General features: G+C 40.6%; 1 protein-coding gene across 26 annotated transcripts in view; it reads right to left on the minus strand.

The window, feature by feature from the left end:
- Positions 387-17490, minus strand: part of BBX (BBX, HMG-box containing) — a 286716-nt gene continuing 269612 nt past the window's right edge. For 16 of the 26 annotated variants that reach the window (XM_021070471.1, XM_021070477.1, XM_021070472.1 and 13 more), the window contains 3 exons: positions 13140-13337; positions 10926-11112; positions 4165-6267 (listed from right to left, as the gene is read on the minus strand). In XM_021070471.1, the coding sequence (XP_020926130.1) occupies positions 6180-6267; positions 10926-11112; positions 13140-13337 (473 nt within the window). In that variant the 3' untranslated portion in view covers positions 4165-6179. Of the gene's footprint in view, positions 6268-10925; positions 11113-13139; positions 13338-17490 lie in introns of all 26 variants that reach the window. The other 10 variants (XM_021070482.1, XM_021070483.1, XM_021070480.1 and 7 more) reach the window with 4 other exon arrangements.

The following is a 17490-nucleotide window of genomic DNA, read 5'->3' on the forward strand; positions in this document are numbered from 1 at the left end:
GTTATGATATCAGATCCTTAACCCACTAAGCCACCAGGGAACTCCTATACCAATAGTCTTAAAGATACTATTTCCATACTTTTGATATAGTTCGGGGAAAGACAGTATGCTCAGGTCACACTTTCCCAAGAAGACTGCCTTCCTGAACAGCAGATGGAAGCACGTCTTCCTCTTTCCTCTGGTGGCTGATTTCTGCCCCACATGTTAGGGTAAAGCAACTGAGGCTATTCACACAATACTGACTTCCTAATTTAAAATTCTAAAATAGCTGAAAGGCCTTACTTCTACTAAAGTATTTTCCCTATTGTTCTTAGCAGATATGTGTACTGAAGGCACACACATTATGGCCAGTAGTGTGAACCAAAAAGAAATATATTTGAATGATATCTTTAAAATATTTCAAATTTTTATTAAATATTTTATTCAGTTTTAAGATCACAGTTAAAGTACTTTAGCATGTTATACACATGACTTACATGTGCAATTTTTAGAAATATCAAATTAAGTATAAGATTTTGAAGAAAAATTATATAAATGTGTATATTGACTTTTACTACACATACATCTAAGAAAGCAATAATTTTGTTGTACCATTAAGTGGAAATCATTTATTACATGGCATGTTTACACCAACTCTAAAGAGAACCAAGCCAATTTCTGAAAGCAAAAAAAAAAAAAAAATGAGCGATTCGGTCATGCTGAAAACTGTCAACAGACTGAAGACCTGGTGGTCAAATGAAGCTGTGGTTAATTTATGACAGGTAAGGAAGCAATTCAAACCTATGAGAAAAGTTCATAATCTGGTATGCGGAATCTCAGGTGGTTTTTACTCTTTTTTGACAAATTCCTGAGAATAAGAGACTTTAGTGCTAATGAAATGAGAAAAATGTTGCCAAGCATGTGCTGAGCTCCAGATCACAAACTTCCCCAACCCAGTTCTGCCACTAAGAGTCGAGGCACTAATGTGAGGTGTCGGGGGTGTGACCGGCCCCCTGGAGGGGCCGCAAGGGAGGTCACTGTTAGTCCTCTGTGATTTAGGTTAGAGCTTGTGAGGTAAGATCTGTGGTGCGGTGGGAGGGAGTGGCGGCATTGAATTAGGTCCTTGTTACTCAGTGACCAGTTCTGGCCCGAGTGATTAGAAAATCTTTGGAAGGAGTAGTCATGTTCACAAGAACGAGTTCTGTGCATAAAAATCAGTTTAAGGGCAGGATCAACTTTGACCACTGATGACGACAAGAAAACAATGGCCATTGAACTTCCAGGAACAAGGTTTCCTCTTTCAATTATTAGTATAAGTCATACCACCACAAGTAAAATTTGGCCAGGAGAGGAAACTTTTTTGTCGGTGTGAATAAAATGGATGTTTAAGTTTTTTTAAGGAAAGTGTAGCACAAAGAGATGGAGGTGTGTGGGAGGATCAAATACATCTGTCTTGTTGTTCAGTCTTTTGCTGCTTCTTGTTCTAAAATGTAAGGAAGATAATGTCCCTAGTGAAAAGGACAAGGTCATTTCCATATGGGATATAATAAACTTAGCTATCATTTCCAAACTAAAAGCAAAGCAGTCCATCGAACCCTGCATACTTCACCCTATCTGGTAAGATGAACCGAACAACTGCTGCTGCTTTTTTTTTTTTTTTTTTTTTTATTATAAGTATGACGTTAGTCAATCTAAATAAGAGCCTTTTAAAAAAATTCCTAAAACTCAAATAAAAACAAAATTCAAATCTAATTCTTTGGGAATGCTTATATAAATAAAAGCAACACCTAATTAACAATTAGTACACTCCTTATAAGGTGCAAAACAAGGTCCTATGTGGGGAAAGCTAAATTTTAATTCCCATCTAACAGTCACTCTGAATACTTTGTAGGTCAAATGTAATAACAGCATTTGCTTCTACTGCCCATTTTCAGCAATACATTGTTCTCTGTGCAGAAGGCGGTTTGTGAAGTCAAAACACTGCAGTGGAAAATAGTGGCACTGAAGGTATAAGCAAAAAAAAGACAAACCTCTGAAACAAGACTTACTGAAATTAACTGTTAAAGCCGAGGTAGCCCATTAGGATTGGCCATATCTGAGGGCTCTGTGGAGCAGTGCAATCAAAGGTGAACCTCCTCACAGCATCACATACACCCCGACTTTCCCTTTGCAAGTGATGACTCCAGGCCTTGCACGACGTCCTTCCTTTTCCCCAGTGAATCGGTGGTGCTTCCCCTCTGTTGTATAGATGCCGGCCTCCAGCCACCAGCTGCTGGTCTCCAGAACACTTAGGATTCATACAGTAGTTTAGCAGGCAGCATGGTCCCACTGCTTCACATTAATGCCAAACGTCAAACTTGGAACAGAGTTACTTGATATTCCCCATCCCTCCCCCCACCGCACTGTATAAACAAAAAACATGTCATTCAGTTTCCAGCTTACTCCTAGTTCTCTATCGCTTTATAATTTGCTTAAGATTTTACATAGGTGCAAACATTTCCATACGATTAGCCAAAGACTACAGAGTGCAAACAAAAATTTCCATGACTCAGGCAGAGTAGCATCTGGCTTGATAAGAGAATGACGGGGATTAAACAAATTGGATCCTAAACAACCAGACCAGTTCAGGTGCTCCTTTTTGTTCATAGTGTTCCATCACTTTTTTCCTCTGCAGCAGTTTTAACGGCAGGAACTAGAGTAACAATGATAACAAGGGAATGACTTCAGCATGGCTTTGAGGGGGCACTGGGAGAAAGCTCATCTGACGGAATTAAATAAATACATTCCCGACATTTGTGGGGAAAAGACTGTCAGAATTACAACACTATGATATATCCTTTTTAAAAAGGCTTTAACGAATTAACCATTTTAATCTAAGATCTGGGAACTAACCTAATTTGGGGATAAGAACCTGTATCTTCAATGTGGCTGTGGGACATTTTTCCTTTTCCTGATCTCATTACAGTTATCCAAGCAAATAAAAACTTAAAAAGGATGTCTTACAGTATTTTTTTCTTTCACTCAGCTTCTTACAGCTGCAGCTTTAGTTACTATAATATACTCTACACACTTCAAAATTACATAGGAAAATACCCAGAATAACTAAATAAATAAAAGGCTAAAGAAAACTGGAACAGTACTGCGTCTCCATCTGAGACTAAATCATCCACTTCCAGCATCACAGAGAAGGGCTAGGACAATTTTTTTTCAAAAGATTTATATACAGGTTTGAATCCAGAAATTAAGGTTAAAAGCATAAATATCGATAATTTCAACTAGATTCAGAATGGTTTCAGAAAGATATGATACAACAATTTAGAATAAAACAAAGCAGAAGAGCATCAATATTTTGGTTTGCTTGAGATATACATAAGGTGCAACAACTTTTTCTCTTGAGGATGCTTGTGGGACAAATGTTAGTGTAGATGGTGTTTGCTGGCAGATTAAGGTACACACCATAGCAATATGATTTTCCAAAATAAAAAAGAATTAGATAAATGAAATGGAAATGATAAATGCGGGGGGGGGGCGCACACTACATGTTGGTCTGAAATATTTGTGCTAACAAATGTTGTTACCTGAAAATACCAACACCCCTCTCCAGCGGATTCAGGGCATGAGAAAAGCACTATCATTGAAATCAAGACTTCACTCAGAGAAACGACAAGGCAAGTGTCTAAAGGACTATAAAGCTTTGCAGGATTTCTGCTACTCTCAGTGCCTAACTGCTTAAAAATTAAGCATTTCTACAAAAGGTTTTTTTTTGTTGTTTTTTTTTTTAAAAGTATCTGAAAACAGTCTTATCCAGTAGGTTGCCCCCCTCCCCCACCCCTGCCTAAGGGAAAAGCCACTGAGGTTTAGGAAAAGCAGATCAAGTAAGATATATTAATCACATAGAAAAAAGTAATCTTTTGTTTTGCTTCTTTTTAAAAAAGGTCCCATGAATATACAGCAATCTCTTAAGGAACTCTAGTGAAATGTAATCGGAGGACTGAAGGAGGGTGCCTGGCAAAAATAGATCTATTCTAACGTGTTCTAGAGAATAACAAGTTAGTACCATTGTCAAGGTGCATGTTCTGCACCAAACAATTTCTGTTGTTGATTTTTCTTTCTTTCTTTTTTTTTTTGGATTTTAGCTAATTACCATTTTTAAATCACTGCTAGCAAGTGGTCCAGAAACTCCAACAGCCACCAACACTGGGACCCAGCAATGTTCAAACATTCACTTTGTGTATTGAAATTTAGAAAATGTTAATAAAACAGCATCATAGTAAAAATATTCTGCTAAAATCTGGGGCTGCTCACCTGGTTTATTTCTATGTCAAGGGGGCTAAGCTTTGAACCTCTGATTAAACTCCCTTACTAATTCCTTCTTCCCCCATGTCCACAGTGGATATGCATTTTTGAGGACACCATTCCAACGCCCTGAGGCCCTCTTTACCTGCTTTGGAAAAAAACCCCAAGTCTCTATATTTTCTTTCAATTCTGTTAGTATGTTGTACATATTTTCCAGCACCGAAACTGAAGTAATATCTACAACCATGAAAATCTACGCCTAGTCAGTACTAAGGGTCACTTTTTGTATGGCTATTAGGTCAGATTACGATTAGAAAAAAAAAAATCATCATTACAATTCAGTCAAGTATAAATAAGAAAGCTAGATAAAACCTTGTAAACTGTCACCATTTAGAGATCTAACTCAAAAGCGTCAAACTCGAACTAACACTATCAAAATTCCGCCGGTTTGAAAACCAATACAAATTATTGCTGGAATCCAATAATTAAAATTTGGTAGTTTGTGCTGTGATGCAAGAGTGGGGAAATACTTTGTGCTATGGAACAAATACCCTGTAAAATCTGTAGCCTCTGACTAATTCTGATTTATCACTTCGTATCTGTTGCTAAGAAACAAGACACTGTGAACGTCAGGTGGTGGAGTCAATATGTTGAATGTTCTAAGCCAGTTAATCCACTTGGTACTGGCATATGTATGGTTGGTTTTATGTTCAAAAGCAACAAAACACAAAAAGGAAACAGGAAACTTGCAGGTGGATCTATGACTGAGAGTCCCACTCTGGTCAGGCATACCTCCTTCATCATTTACTCAATACCTCCTTAACAACACAAACTCGAAATGGCTCTAAAACCTGCAGTGCCCATTAGGCTGTGCATAGCAATTGCTACCCGTCCAGTCTGTCTGGGATGAATGTAAAAGGTCTGTAGCTCAAAGTCCACATGAAGTGAGTGTCTTCAGTGTGTTCAGAATAGTGAAGTAATACTAAGGTCACTTCTGAATAAGATTTTTCTTTTTTTGTTTGTTTGTTTGTATGAACGATCCATTGGTCACCTAGACCCCGTGTAAAAAGAATCCTCAAGGCGTGAAAACATGAGTAATCTGTAATCTGCAGGACTCTTCCCCTGTCTGGGAAAATATTTGCCACAATTTGCCCCAAGCAAATTCTTCTTGGTCACTCAAGGCTAAGAAAAGAACTCAGCTTGTAAGAATTGTAATTTTTTTTTCCCCTCTCTCTCTCTTTTTGCCAGCAAACTACCACTCTGGTGGCAAATATAAAAGTGCAGAATATATGGACCACGAGGCCGAGCATACACCGCTAACAATGGTACATCTGCCTGCCCGTGCTGCTTGGGAGTCGCTGGAACAGGCTTTTTAATATTATTCTACAATATAAATGTAGGTATAACCTATTATATAAACCATCTTAGAACTTAAATCTCCATGTACAAAAAAGACTAAGAATATCTAATAATAACTAGTGCAGTGCGTCAGTTTTTGTTTTTTTTTTTTTTGTTTGTTTTGAAAGAATAACTAGGTAATATACGAAACTAGTTTCACACTCTCTGGTTGGTAAAAGAGATGCTGGATGAGCTACAGTAAAGGCAGCCTTTTACCAAGTTACCACCTATTACCATCAAAAGCCTTCAATAGAAAGCAAAGCTCTAGGATTATCCCGTTTCTGCTCATTATCAGACAAAGAACATCACCCTCAAAGACTCAGGGCTCTGAAAGAACAAACTGGCCCAGGATGCCAACTTCTGCGTCAAGTGAATCTGGGCCGTGTGGGGCAACAAGCACTTGTTTGCAGTCTGTATTTTCCACCACATGGACTCACTAGCATCCCTCTGTAAAGACAAGGCTAGGGTAGTAGGTAAAGCACAATGTTTTACAATTAAAGGGCGCTTCACTGGTCAGCACAGGAAATAAGTACAGGAGCCTGTGGCATCTCTTTTGGCTGTCCATCATGGGTGAGCGGAGTTGACCTCTGACCTCTGTAAAACAAACGGAAAAAAACAAAAGAAAGAAAGCACTTATTCAGAGTATGTTGTCGGTAACAGGATAGGATGATGCATGGCCAACAAAAGCTTTCCACTCTATCTTGTTTAATAGCCACTGCTGACTTATTACTTACATCATTTCATTAAAATTATTCTTAGAACTTCTTTATTTTTTTTTTCTTTAGGATTTCTTATCTCAGTTCCTTTCACCAAGCTCAACAATATACTCTGCCCCCCAATCACCTCCATTTTGTAGAGATAAAACCTGAAGCACCAACAGATTCAGGGAAATTCATGGGAAACCTGCAGTCCATGGCTATGGTTCTAGGACAAAAATCTTGCTCTGGATCTACTGATATTAGAAAATGAGGAGTTCCCATCATGGCTCAGCAGTAATGAACCTGACTAGGATCCTTGAGGACGTGGGTTTGATCCCTGGCCCTGCTCAGTGGGTTAAGGATCTGGTGTTCCACGAGCTGTGGTGTAGACTGCAGATGCGGCTGAGATCTACCTTTGTCATGGCTATGGCATTGCAGTGGCTGTAGTGTAAAGGCCGGCAGCTGCAGCTCTGATTCAACCCCCCTAGCCTGGGAATTTCCATATGCAGCAGGTACAGCCCTAAAAAGCAAAGCAAAAAAAAAAAAAAGAAAGAAAGAAGGAAAGAAAATGAATGTTCCTTTCCTTCATTTGCCCAAGGGGAAGATTCTCCTATAACTAATTGATAACCTTTAGGCTGATTTCTTGAGCGGGATGATGATAAGCCCAATTTCAAAACTTAAGCCTAATGAAAACAATGGCCTTTACATAGAGAGGTGACTGTGACTCTGGAAAACAAATGAAAACAGTGAAACCCTCCTAATGAAAGAAAAGCCTCACAGGCCCATGGATGGAGAATGACCAGGGAGAAGGCAGTACCCACTGGATTTTAGTGAGAAAATACAGTAAATATGGGCCGAAATCAACATACATAGAGAGAAAACAATAGATTAAAAAAATTCATGGAAATTCTCATTCATTTGGATTGGACCAACACCAAACAGGCTTATTTTTCATTCAGCTCTTTATTTAATAAGCAGGTAAAAAAACCATACAATTTACTTCATGGTTATAAGAAAACTTAGTAGTTTCTATAGAACTTCTCATCCTAAAAAGATAGGATAGAACTTCCTAATAGGCCTAATTACCAAGCCTCAACAATGCACACTCACTGCTCTGGTCTACACTAGTCTGCAGTGCATGAAATATGGGTACAGCAGCACTGTCCTCACTGGTTTGACCATTTCAATATAGTATCTTCTTCAGACTATGTGATTCAAACTGTATCTGTCCCCTAACTATATCCAAGTTTCTTTCACTTGATGCACGAAGAAGGAAATTAATATAGATAAATTACAACATTTGGGGACTTCAAAATCCAATGATCACTTAGCTTAAGATATTAGGAATTTAGAAAAACAGAACATGTGCTATAATCAAACCTCTGGATTAATCTGTTTATTCATGTGGGGATATGCTGTTAGAGCCAACTGTTCAGTATGTTCAACTCTTTGTTTAAGGAAGATGAAATTAAAATGCTGGGTTTTTTTTTACTTTGAAGAGTATGTAGCAATATCACAAAAGCAAAAAAATTGTAGGAAGTACTGGAAAAGAAACATAAAAAGGAAAAAAAAAAAAGAGCAAATGCAAAGTACAGTGCAAAAAAAAAAAAGAGCAAAAGGGAGAAAGAAATCGGGGTCAAATCCCAGCTTACTCAATGAGAAAAGGAGGTAGGAGCATGATGTGGCTGCAACCTGATGGTTCCGGCTCTCAGGGAAAGGTCACATGAGATTCCTCCTGACCCTTTATGACACACAGAGGCTCACCTAAGCAGTAAGCTAGAGTAAAGGCAAAGACATTGGAGTTCGAAGACTTGGCATCACATCTTAGCAGTAGTTAATTAACTGCCTGCACCATCATTAAAATGAAACTAAATGACACATCTGGCAGGACTGTTTTTTTTTTTTTTTTTGGTCATGCCCACTGCATGTGGAAGTCCCCAGGCTAGGAACTGAACCCATGCCACAGCAGTGACCTGAACCACATTCATGACAACACCAGATCCTTAATCAGCTAGGCCACTAGGAAACTCCACAGCAGGGCTGATTTTAACAGTAAGTTGGAGTTCCCGTTGTGGCTCAGTGGTAATGAACCCGACTAGGATCCATGAAGATGCGGGTTCAATCCCTGGCCCCACTCAGTGGGATAAGGATCCAGCATTGCCGTGAGCTGTGGTGTAGGTCGCAGATGTGGCTGGATCCCAAGTTGCTGTGGCTGTGGTGTAGGCCGGCAGTTTCAGCTCCGATTTGACCCCTTGCCTGGGAACTTACATATACTTTGGGTGCGGCCCTAAAAAGAAAGAAAAAAAAAAAGAGTAAGTTTAATGACCTTTCCTCTTCATAAATCTCCTAATAAATAAACAGGCTCTCAACAAAGGTTTATTCCAATTTCCTACTTCCTGCATTTTATAGAACTGCCTTTCTTTGTTGCGTTTCTGAACCTAAGGTTAAGATTTCTTGTGGCTAGAATGAAGGTTATATATGTTTGCCCCAACTCTGTTGACCACCCTCTAAATTATGAACGGGGTGATGCCTAAAAGCAATAATTAATTGATGTGCAACCCAGGTACAGTTACATGAAACCTACAGGTGGAGGGAGGGCTGGTAGCCTGGCTATAACAGGTAAGGGCTAAAGTTACAACTAATATTCTCCAAAGGGAACTGTCTTCTAGATGTTAAGAACACTAACTATATGTTAGGTTGATAGTAAAATTCTAATAAACAATATTACTCTTTCTAATAGAAGGTGCAAAATGTAACAGGAACTCAGGAAGCTGGGTACATGAAGAATAAAACCAGTACTTTGCTTTCAAAATGTAACAGAAGGAGTCCGATGCATTAACAAATTGCAGCCTAAGGTGGCAGCTGGTCTAAGAGAGGTGGGTACAGAGAGTGTGCAGGACTTCAGGAGGAAGACTGAGAGGAGAGGACAAAGGAGAGATCTGAAGGAGGATGAACAAAGGCAACAAGAGGGCTATTCTGGACAGGAGGAAGTGATTCCCCATGACCACAGGGCAGGGAGGACGGAGGCTTGATGAAACTTTCTGCTGCTGCAGCTGGAAGTCAACGGGCAGGGGTGAGGGCAGCTAACAGAGCAGAGGTGTGACCAGTCAAGCTTGGAAAAGGAAGCTAGGTCATTGTGTGGTAGCCCTTTCTGAACCCTGAATTACGACCCCCCTCTGAATTCTTACACGACCTCTTATTTTCACAATTTATGGGGGCACTTAATAACACTCAGGCATATACTTAATCCTTTTTGCATGCGTTATGAGTTTGTCCTCTGTACTCGACTGTAAAACTCCACGACTAGAGGAGTGTCTGTGCAATGTCTCCCTCAGAGACCTGAGCAGATTTTAACAGTGTCTGTCAGTGTTCACTTGCTATTAGGCACTTGCAGTGTACACGTGAAAAGGAATTTGACTTCTTGGAAATATCTAGAGGCTATTTATGAGGAAGCACTAGAACTGTAATATGACAGGTAAAGAACAAGAGGCAAACAAAGCTTCCGTCAGTGCCTCCTAAACCTGGGTGTATAGAAGCAGAAAGGCGCCTGACAGGCGGGTAGAAGAACTGGGCTCGATTTCAAGCTCTTTTGGATGAAAGATTGAAAATCCAAGAAAGGAGCTCATCTGTGGGTAATCCACTTTGAATAAAAATATGAAATACCAGAATTTACAAGAAGCTTTTTTACCTTCCCAAAGGATCCATTAAGGAGCAGAACACCCAATTATCTACTTAGAACTTAATATCCTTTCTGCGGGGCTTTACAGAGTGCAAAAGGCTTTCCTATCTGTGATACTGTCTGATCCGTACAACTTTGTGATTCTTTGGGGATATCATTATGCTCAACAGGAGAGGAGAAAACTGAGGCCTAGAAAAATAAATTAATTTGTAGCAGACACAGAGAGCTGAAGCAAAATCCAAGCCTTCTGCCTGCCGTGAGTCAGATGCAGAGATGCTCTTTTCCCCAAACCACACTGTTTTCTTCCGTGAGTACCACCAATGCCATCCTCAGTGGGGGTGTTACCATGTGCCAGCACTAGGACGTTAGATTTATTCTATACAACATCTCTATGAAATGAGAACCACTTACAGCCATGCTATAGAAGAAAAAACAGGGTAGAGAAGTGAACAATTTTGTTCAAAGCCTTTCAGCTTGCAGGTGACAGAGGTAGGACTCAAACTCAGGTCTGAGACCTGGCTCTAAGCCTCATGCATAATGATTAGATGATGCTTCTCTGCTCTCTCAGGCTTTCTATAATAGACATGAAGCTTAGCCACAGAATGCTATCTTCAAAGTAAAATACATGGTGGGCTAAATTCACTGCTATTTCCCCACACAGCGAAATAGTATATATGTTTTTGTAACACCTCATAAACAAAAGTGCTCTTGAACCAAGTCTCATGAACCCCAATGCACTGTGTAAAGTATCACAAAGCACACCAGAAAGGACAATTTGGGTTTCCATGTCGCTGTCTCCATCCACATTCTGGGAAAAGGGTGAAGTCAAATGGGATCCCCAGAACCCCAGGGCAGCGAGGTTTTCCACTGCTAACCTGTGCACATTTTCCATGGCAGCCACCTCAGCCAGTGCCGCGAGGCTGAAGAAGGCAGACACAGCTGGCATCTCCGGGGTGCTGCTGCGCGTCTCCGCGGCCTCCCGGTTGTGCGAGCATTCATCATTGCAGCCTGCCTCGGTCACTTTAGGGAGACTCCTCTGCAGTTGTTCCTTTGGTTTGTCATCTGGAACGCAAGGGAAATTTATCACGAGAGGATCACTTTGTTCTCTCCAGAGGAGGGACACGGAGAAAGCCCAGTGCCAGAAAATGTGAAAATGAGCTAACAGGCTTTACTATTCACTTCTGACATCCACTGAATATTAAGGATTTTATAAAATCTCTCCTTCCACGGGAATAAAACCCTTTTATTAAGCTCAAGTGCAACCATGGGCAGCACTGTGCCCTGAAACTGAGCACAGAGGAGCTGTGCTTTCCCAAGGTCGAAGAACAGGTCAGTCTTGGAGTGAAAAGGAAAAATGGGCCTTGGCCAAAGGAAAACCTGAGGGACTTCAGCAAGGGGGTCTGGGGATGCTGTAGAATGGCCCTTAAAATCTCAACTGACCAAACACTTCCAATGAAACCGAGGCTTCCCCAATGATGGCACCTTGGACAGTCAGTATGCAGTCTTACCAACACTTAGGATGGTCTACTAATCCCAGTGAGACTAACCAATCCCAGTGAGATCCTAAACTCTTATTTTTGTCCTGAGGGCTTACTGAAAGGAAGACAAAGAGCCCTCTGGTATTCTGAGGAGGTCGCTGAAATGCTAACCCAATGTGTTTATTGGAAATGAGGACATTTTCTTTATTATGGAGGAAGAGGAGGAGAGGAGAAAAAGGAGGAGGGGGAGGAAGAATCTTCATCATGTTAAAATGTTTTAAAAAAAACGTTAGAAAGTAATTGATAAAGGCTGTAATTGTCATATACTAGAACATGAAGTGTTGTGTGTTTTTCTACATAAAAGGGAGTATTTTCTAAAATCTTTCACTCTTCTTACAAGCAAAAATGAGGCTATAAAAATTTATACGAAAATCACAGAATAGAATCCAGAGTGGAAAGGGAAGGAGAGAGGAGGCTGCTGAATCCTCAGGAAAACTAGATTCTAGTCCTCATCCTACTTAGCAGTAAGTAGTTCAATGTGTTAGGAAACGAACTTCCACCTCTTTAAGCTTCACTTCCTGTATGACAGTAAAACTGGCGGTCTTTAATGTGCTTTAAGGTGTAACAATCTACATATGCAAAACCAAGTGCACAAAATTCACGAACTGACTTCCAATTCTATCTCAGCATACAATGAGTCTCTATGAATAACTAGATTAACCTAAAACAAATATTTATAAATATTACTCTCAAAAACCATTCTTTTTTTTTTTTTCCTATTTATAGAAGTCTTTATGGACTTTGACCTTTTTCTGGACTAGATTAGGGTGAGGGGAGGGCACGCCTCCTTTAGGGCTGACAGAATGAGCTGCTGGAGGTGCTGAAAGGCAGAAAGGCAACAGCTAAGCCTACTAATGCTTAGTAGGTGTAGCACCCCAAGATGTGAGGTGGGTGCTCAGTGTCAACTCTCTGACAGTATCCCTTAACCGGGGCCCCTCCAGCAATTCCACAGAGGCTAGCATGGACAGCAAACAGACCACAGGCCACGACTGAAAATGGAAAAATTCCTTTAAATTTCTACTTGGTTAAGGATCAGCCAGAGAACCAAGAAATCCAGATGCACTCTTGACTCCCTTAGTGTCTAGGAAGTGCTGGCCGCTTTCTCAGGTTAAGTCATTGGTTTAAACACCTGATGGTCTGCTTTGCAAAGACTGCGTGATCCAGAAAGAAAGACAGACTCTTCCAGTATTTTTAAGAGTCTCAGATCTGTAGGAATTTATTTAATCAAGACTATTTTTGTGCATGCTGAGATAGAGAAGGTAGCAGATAGTCCTAAAAACTACCTTTCTTTACTAGGAATTCCAGATACACTCTTGGGAAAAGAGCTATGATTTTAAAACACAGACTAAAACATGTATGTTTAGGAGTCTGCAGAAAACCACTTTCCAAGGAGATTCAGAGACAGAAAATGTTACTATGGACCAAACCCAGAGAACAAAGCCATTTTTCAGTAAGGACCCACAGCTGGCTTCTGGTCATCTGCTGGCCAATGTGGCCGCGAGGGTCACCTGTTTGCTCTGGTTATCTCCGTCTAAAGCTTCCTTGTCTTACCCAAAGTACCTCCTGCTGGTGATACCCGGCCATCTGCCGTCCTGACAAGGTGTGTGATCTTGGTTTTCCTTGCTTTTCTCTTTTGGCTGCCCACCAAAGGTTCTTGCATTGTTGTTGGCTCTGGAGTGTTGGGAATGGATGGGGCATTTTTAACCTTATAAGCAGGCTCTGTGGTGTTTTTGTCTTCTGAAAATATGGCTGAAATAGGACAAACCATACATACAGAGTTACATACAAAAACACAAGGCACCAACACTGCTCTTGGAAGGAAACATTTCTAAATATCTGACCTATATGAATGGAGAGCTAGAGTTTTCAAAGTATGGACGGAAAAAAGAAATAAACACTGACTGTAACTGTAACAAATCTTTCTTTAAATATTTGTTTTGATAAGCTAAGTACAGAGGACTAGGATGCCCTACCTTTTAAAAGAAGACTAAACTAAGAGTCTACCGGAGTTTCTACATGTTTGGATCTTGCAGGTTGGTGGGGAAGACAACATATGCAAATCTGAATAAATTGTGTCCCAACAGACCACAATCTCTACATGTGGTCAGGGTCCCTCGCTGAGAGCCTTCTGACCAGCTAGTCTGGAGAGGATAATAGAAGAAGTTTCTCTTCTGCGGACACCGAGATTAAGTATGTGGTTCTTAAATTTATAGTTATCATCGAGACACCTGCTTCTTTTTTTTTTTTTTGGTCTTTTTGTCTTTTTAGGGCCGCACCCATGGCATATGGAGGTTCCCAGGCTAGGGGCTGAATCGGAGCTGTAGCTGCCGGCCTACTCCACAGCCACAGCAATGCAAGATCCAAGTCTCAACTGTGATCTACACCATAGCTCACAGCAATGTCGGATCCTTAACCTACCGAGCAAAGCCAGGAATCTAACCTGCATCCTCATGGATGCTAGTCAGATTTGTTTCCCCTGAGCCATGATGGGAACTCCTAGGGAGATAATTTAATGACGACTCACGTGCAGCAGAGCTCCCAGAAAAGTTAGTTTTAGGTACCCTGATTCTAACTGTAATACCAGCTAATTATTTAATAACACACGCTTGTATCCTATTAGTCACTGTATGAAGGGTCCAAGTAAGGTAAAATCTTGTCATCAAAGGTTTTGTTCCTAGTTCAAACAGGCCAGGAATGCAGTATCTCTTCTTACACATTCATTTCCTTAGGAGTTCATCCATCCCCTATCCCCTTAATTTAAATTAAGACAAGAATACACAGATAACAGTACAGGAAGTGTTTAGGAGTATATACTTTAGTCAAGTTTCCTGCTTGGGGCTGTTTTTATTCCAGTGACCTAAGGGCTTTGGGGCATGGAAAAGAGGCATCTTTCCTTTTTTAACTATCCAGTCTCTTAAGATGGGCAAAGAAATCGTCTTTGACAAGGAAAAGGGGAGTGTGGTTCAGGAAATCAAGGTGTGACATGACAAACTTTGTGCAAACTAAACCTGGAGGCTACCTGGATGGCGGTGCTCCTCAGAAGGCAGATGTGAAGGGAGACATTGGAAGTGTGTTCCTATAGATGACAATATATTAACGTAGGAAGACAAAAACGCTAAAATAAGAGGAAAAGAACAGAACTAGGATAACTCAGGGTGTGAAAAAAGCACTTATTGACTTAAACACTTACATAGGGTTTCATTAAAAAATTTTTAGGAGTTCCCGTCGTGGCGCAGTGGTTAACGAATCCGACTAGGAACCATGAGGTTGCGGGTTTGATACCTGCCCTTGCTCAGTGGGTTAACGATCCGGTGTTGCCGTGAGCTGTGGTGTAGGTTGCAGACGTGGCTCGGATCCTGCGTTACTGTGGCTCTGGCATAGGCTGGTGGCTACAGCTCCAATTAGATCCCTAGCCTGGGAACCTCCATATGCCGCAGGAGCAGCCCAAGAAATGCCAAAAAGACAAAAAAAAAAAATTTTTTTAATCTAGCTCCCTAATGGGTTCAGGCACAGCCTTGAGAAGGGAGGCCATAAATTAATAAGATCTTTGTCCCTAGCACTTGATTTCGGGCTTCCCATTCCAAAGTAAGTGGGAAATAATTGCAATTACATCAAGACAAAGGATATAAAGCAGAAATCATAGCATGATTTGTGGCCTGGCCTCACAACAGATGCATGTGTGTGGAGAAGCTTAAGGTAATAGTTACAAACAAACAATTTGGCAATGCTTCTAAATACCCTTTCAAGCAAGTAATTAAAAATTGGGAAAAAGGCTGCTTTTAAATTGTAAATCTATATCTAGGTAAAACAGTGTTAGTGTATTTATGCTTTGACAGTTAGCTTAACAGGCCAGTGGTAGTACACGTGTATTTTAAACTTCAATAAAAGCTACAATAAAAATAAAAGATAACTTGGTTAGAGACACTCCAAAGGAGTTTCATGACTGTTGTTAGCCCTGAAATTCAAAGCCTCCCATATAAAGAAGCCAAAAATCTGAGTTTACAATGAACATTAAACAACCTCTACTAGATATTAACAAGCTTCAAAATTCCCAGTTTCTTATCCAAACCCATCAGTTGTCCCTTCTAATTACAGGGGAAAACTTGTGATTTTTCCAGTATAATCACTGCATTATAGATGGACCTTCCAGAAAAAACATTAACCTCTTCCCAGAAAAACCCAGAACTTTTGGAGGTAAGGCGAAGTCAAAGAAGTTCAGCTGACCCTTGAAAAACACAAGTTTGAACTGTGTAAGTGGATATTTTCTGTGGATGCAGAAAGTACTGATATGAAGGGCCTGGAGGGGCAGCTGTAAAGTTACATGTGAATTTTTGACTGAGGGGGTAGAGGGGGAGGGACCACCCTTAACCTTCACTTTGTTCAAGGGTGAACTATAATTGTCTGGGACAGACAGTATATCTGAGTCCAACAACGTCAGCAAAGAGAAACTTTTTATCATCCTTTCCAGACTAGCTGGTCAAAAGGATCTCAGATAGAGACCCTGACCACATGTAGAAACTGGTCTATGGGACACAGTTTATTCAGATTTGTATATGCCATCCTACCCACCAACCTGCAAGATCCAAAACAAAGGCTTAGTGGTGCAAAAATTTAATAAACAGAAATCTCAATTAAATAGAGTCAGGAGACCAGCAGGGGGAGCTCTCATGTCCTGTGACTACAGCAGAGCCCAATAGGAAGAAGAAAGACTCCTCTTCTTTCCCCGCAAGGACTCAGCCAATGAAAAGCCATGGACTTGATTTACTAGGGCCCTCCCAACTTCCTTTCCCTGCCATAAACATGTTCTCCTTCTCTTGCTGTGTGGGGATTTGCAGGTGGCTATTCATGGTTGTAGACTCTGAATTTAAATTCTCTGCTGATCCAGAAAAAACCCACCTTTGCTGGAGAAATAACTGGCAGTCTATTAGTTTCAGGTCAACTGTAGTGAGGGACAGGAGATGAAAAGAGCCAACAGAGGGAAATAGCCTGAACTCATGTACCAAGACAGCAAGGCAGCTCCTTCCCCACCCCCCACCCCCGCCCCCCCCTCCCTGTCAAACTAATGGAAATGGGAGAAAAGAAAGGTTTTGTCCTCTAAAAACAAATTAGTCTTTTCTCTTTGGGCTTGTAATTGAACACACAAACTTACCCAAGCACCACAAAACAAGTCCACAGGGCTGGTTTTTATACTCCACAATAATCATAACACACTTGGAGCATATCATGTGAGAGTGATAATGTGAGCTCACTCCTGGAGTAACATTAGGAATGTGGCAATAAGAGACTGTCTTGTTTTCCAAACTCTGCTCCCAAAATGTAGAGTAAGTTTTTTGGGAAAGCAACACTGCACTTAAATTATACCCCAGGAGGCCGCTAAAGTGCTCCAGAGTCATGAATTCTCATGCCAACTACAGGAGTCAAACTTGCACTGAAATTATTATAGCCAAGTCTGGAATCTCACTGCCATGGGTTGGTCCCCCATGAGCTGAAAATGAAGTCAAATGCCAAATGGAACACAGGAATCAAATGAATGAGCCTTATCTGAGATCCTGGGGGACCTTGCTAAAGTTATAAAGCAACTATTTTAAACTTGGGAAAAGGGATCAAGTTAGCCTGTATGTGTGGATGATATTTCAAACTCTACTTAGAACCCTGTAATTAGATATATGTATTAGAAAAAAACTAATCTTATTGATAGCTGAGGTTCAGCTTTTTTTTTTTTCTTGTAAGACAGCATTTATAATTTCAGCAAATGAGAGCTATCCAGATATACCTGTAGAGTCAAAACTGTAGTGGTCAGTGCACTTTAGTGCTGGTTTCTTCCTTTCCCACTTATGTTGGTCAGGCTTCAATTCCTCATCCATGTATCTGGGGCTGATAAAGTCTCCTAAAATTCACTGGG

Source organism: Sus scrofa, chromosome 13 (genome assembly GCF_000003025.6).
Source record: "Sus scrofa isolate TJ Tabasco breed Duroc chromosome 13, Sscrofa11.1, whole genome shotgun sequence".
Taxonomy (NCBI): domain Eukaryota; kingdom Metazoa; phylum Chordata; class Mammalia; order Artiodactyla; family Suidae; genus Sus; species Sus scrofa.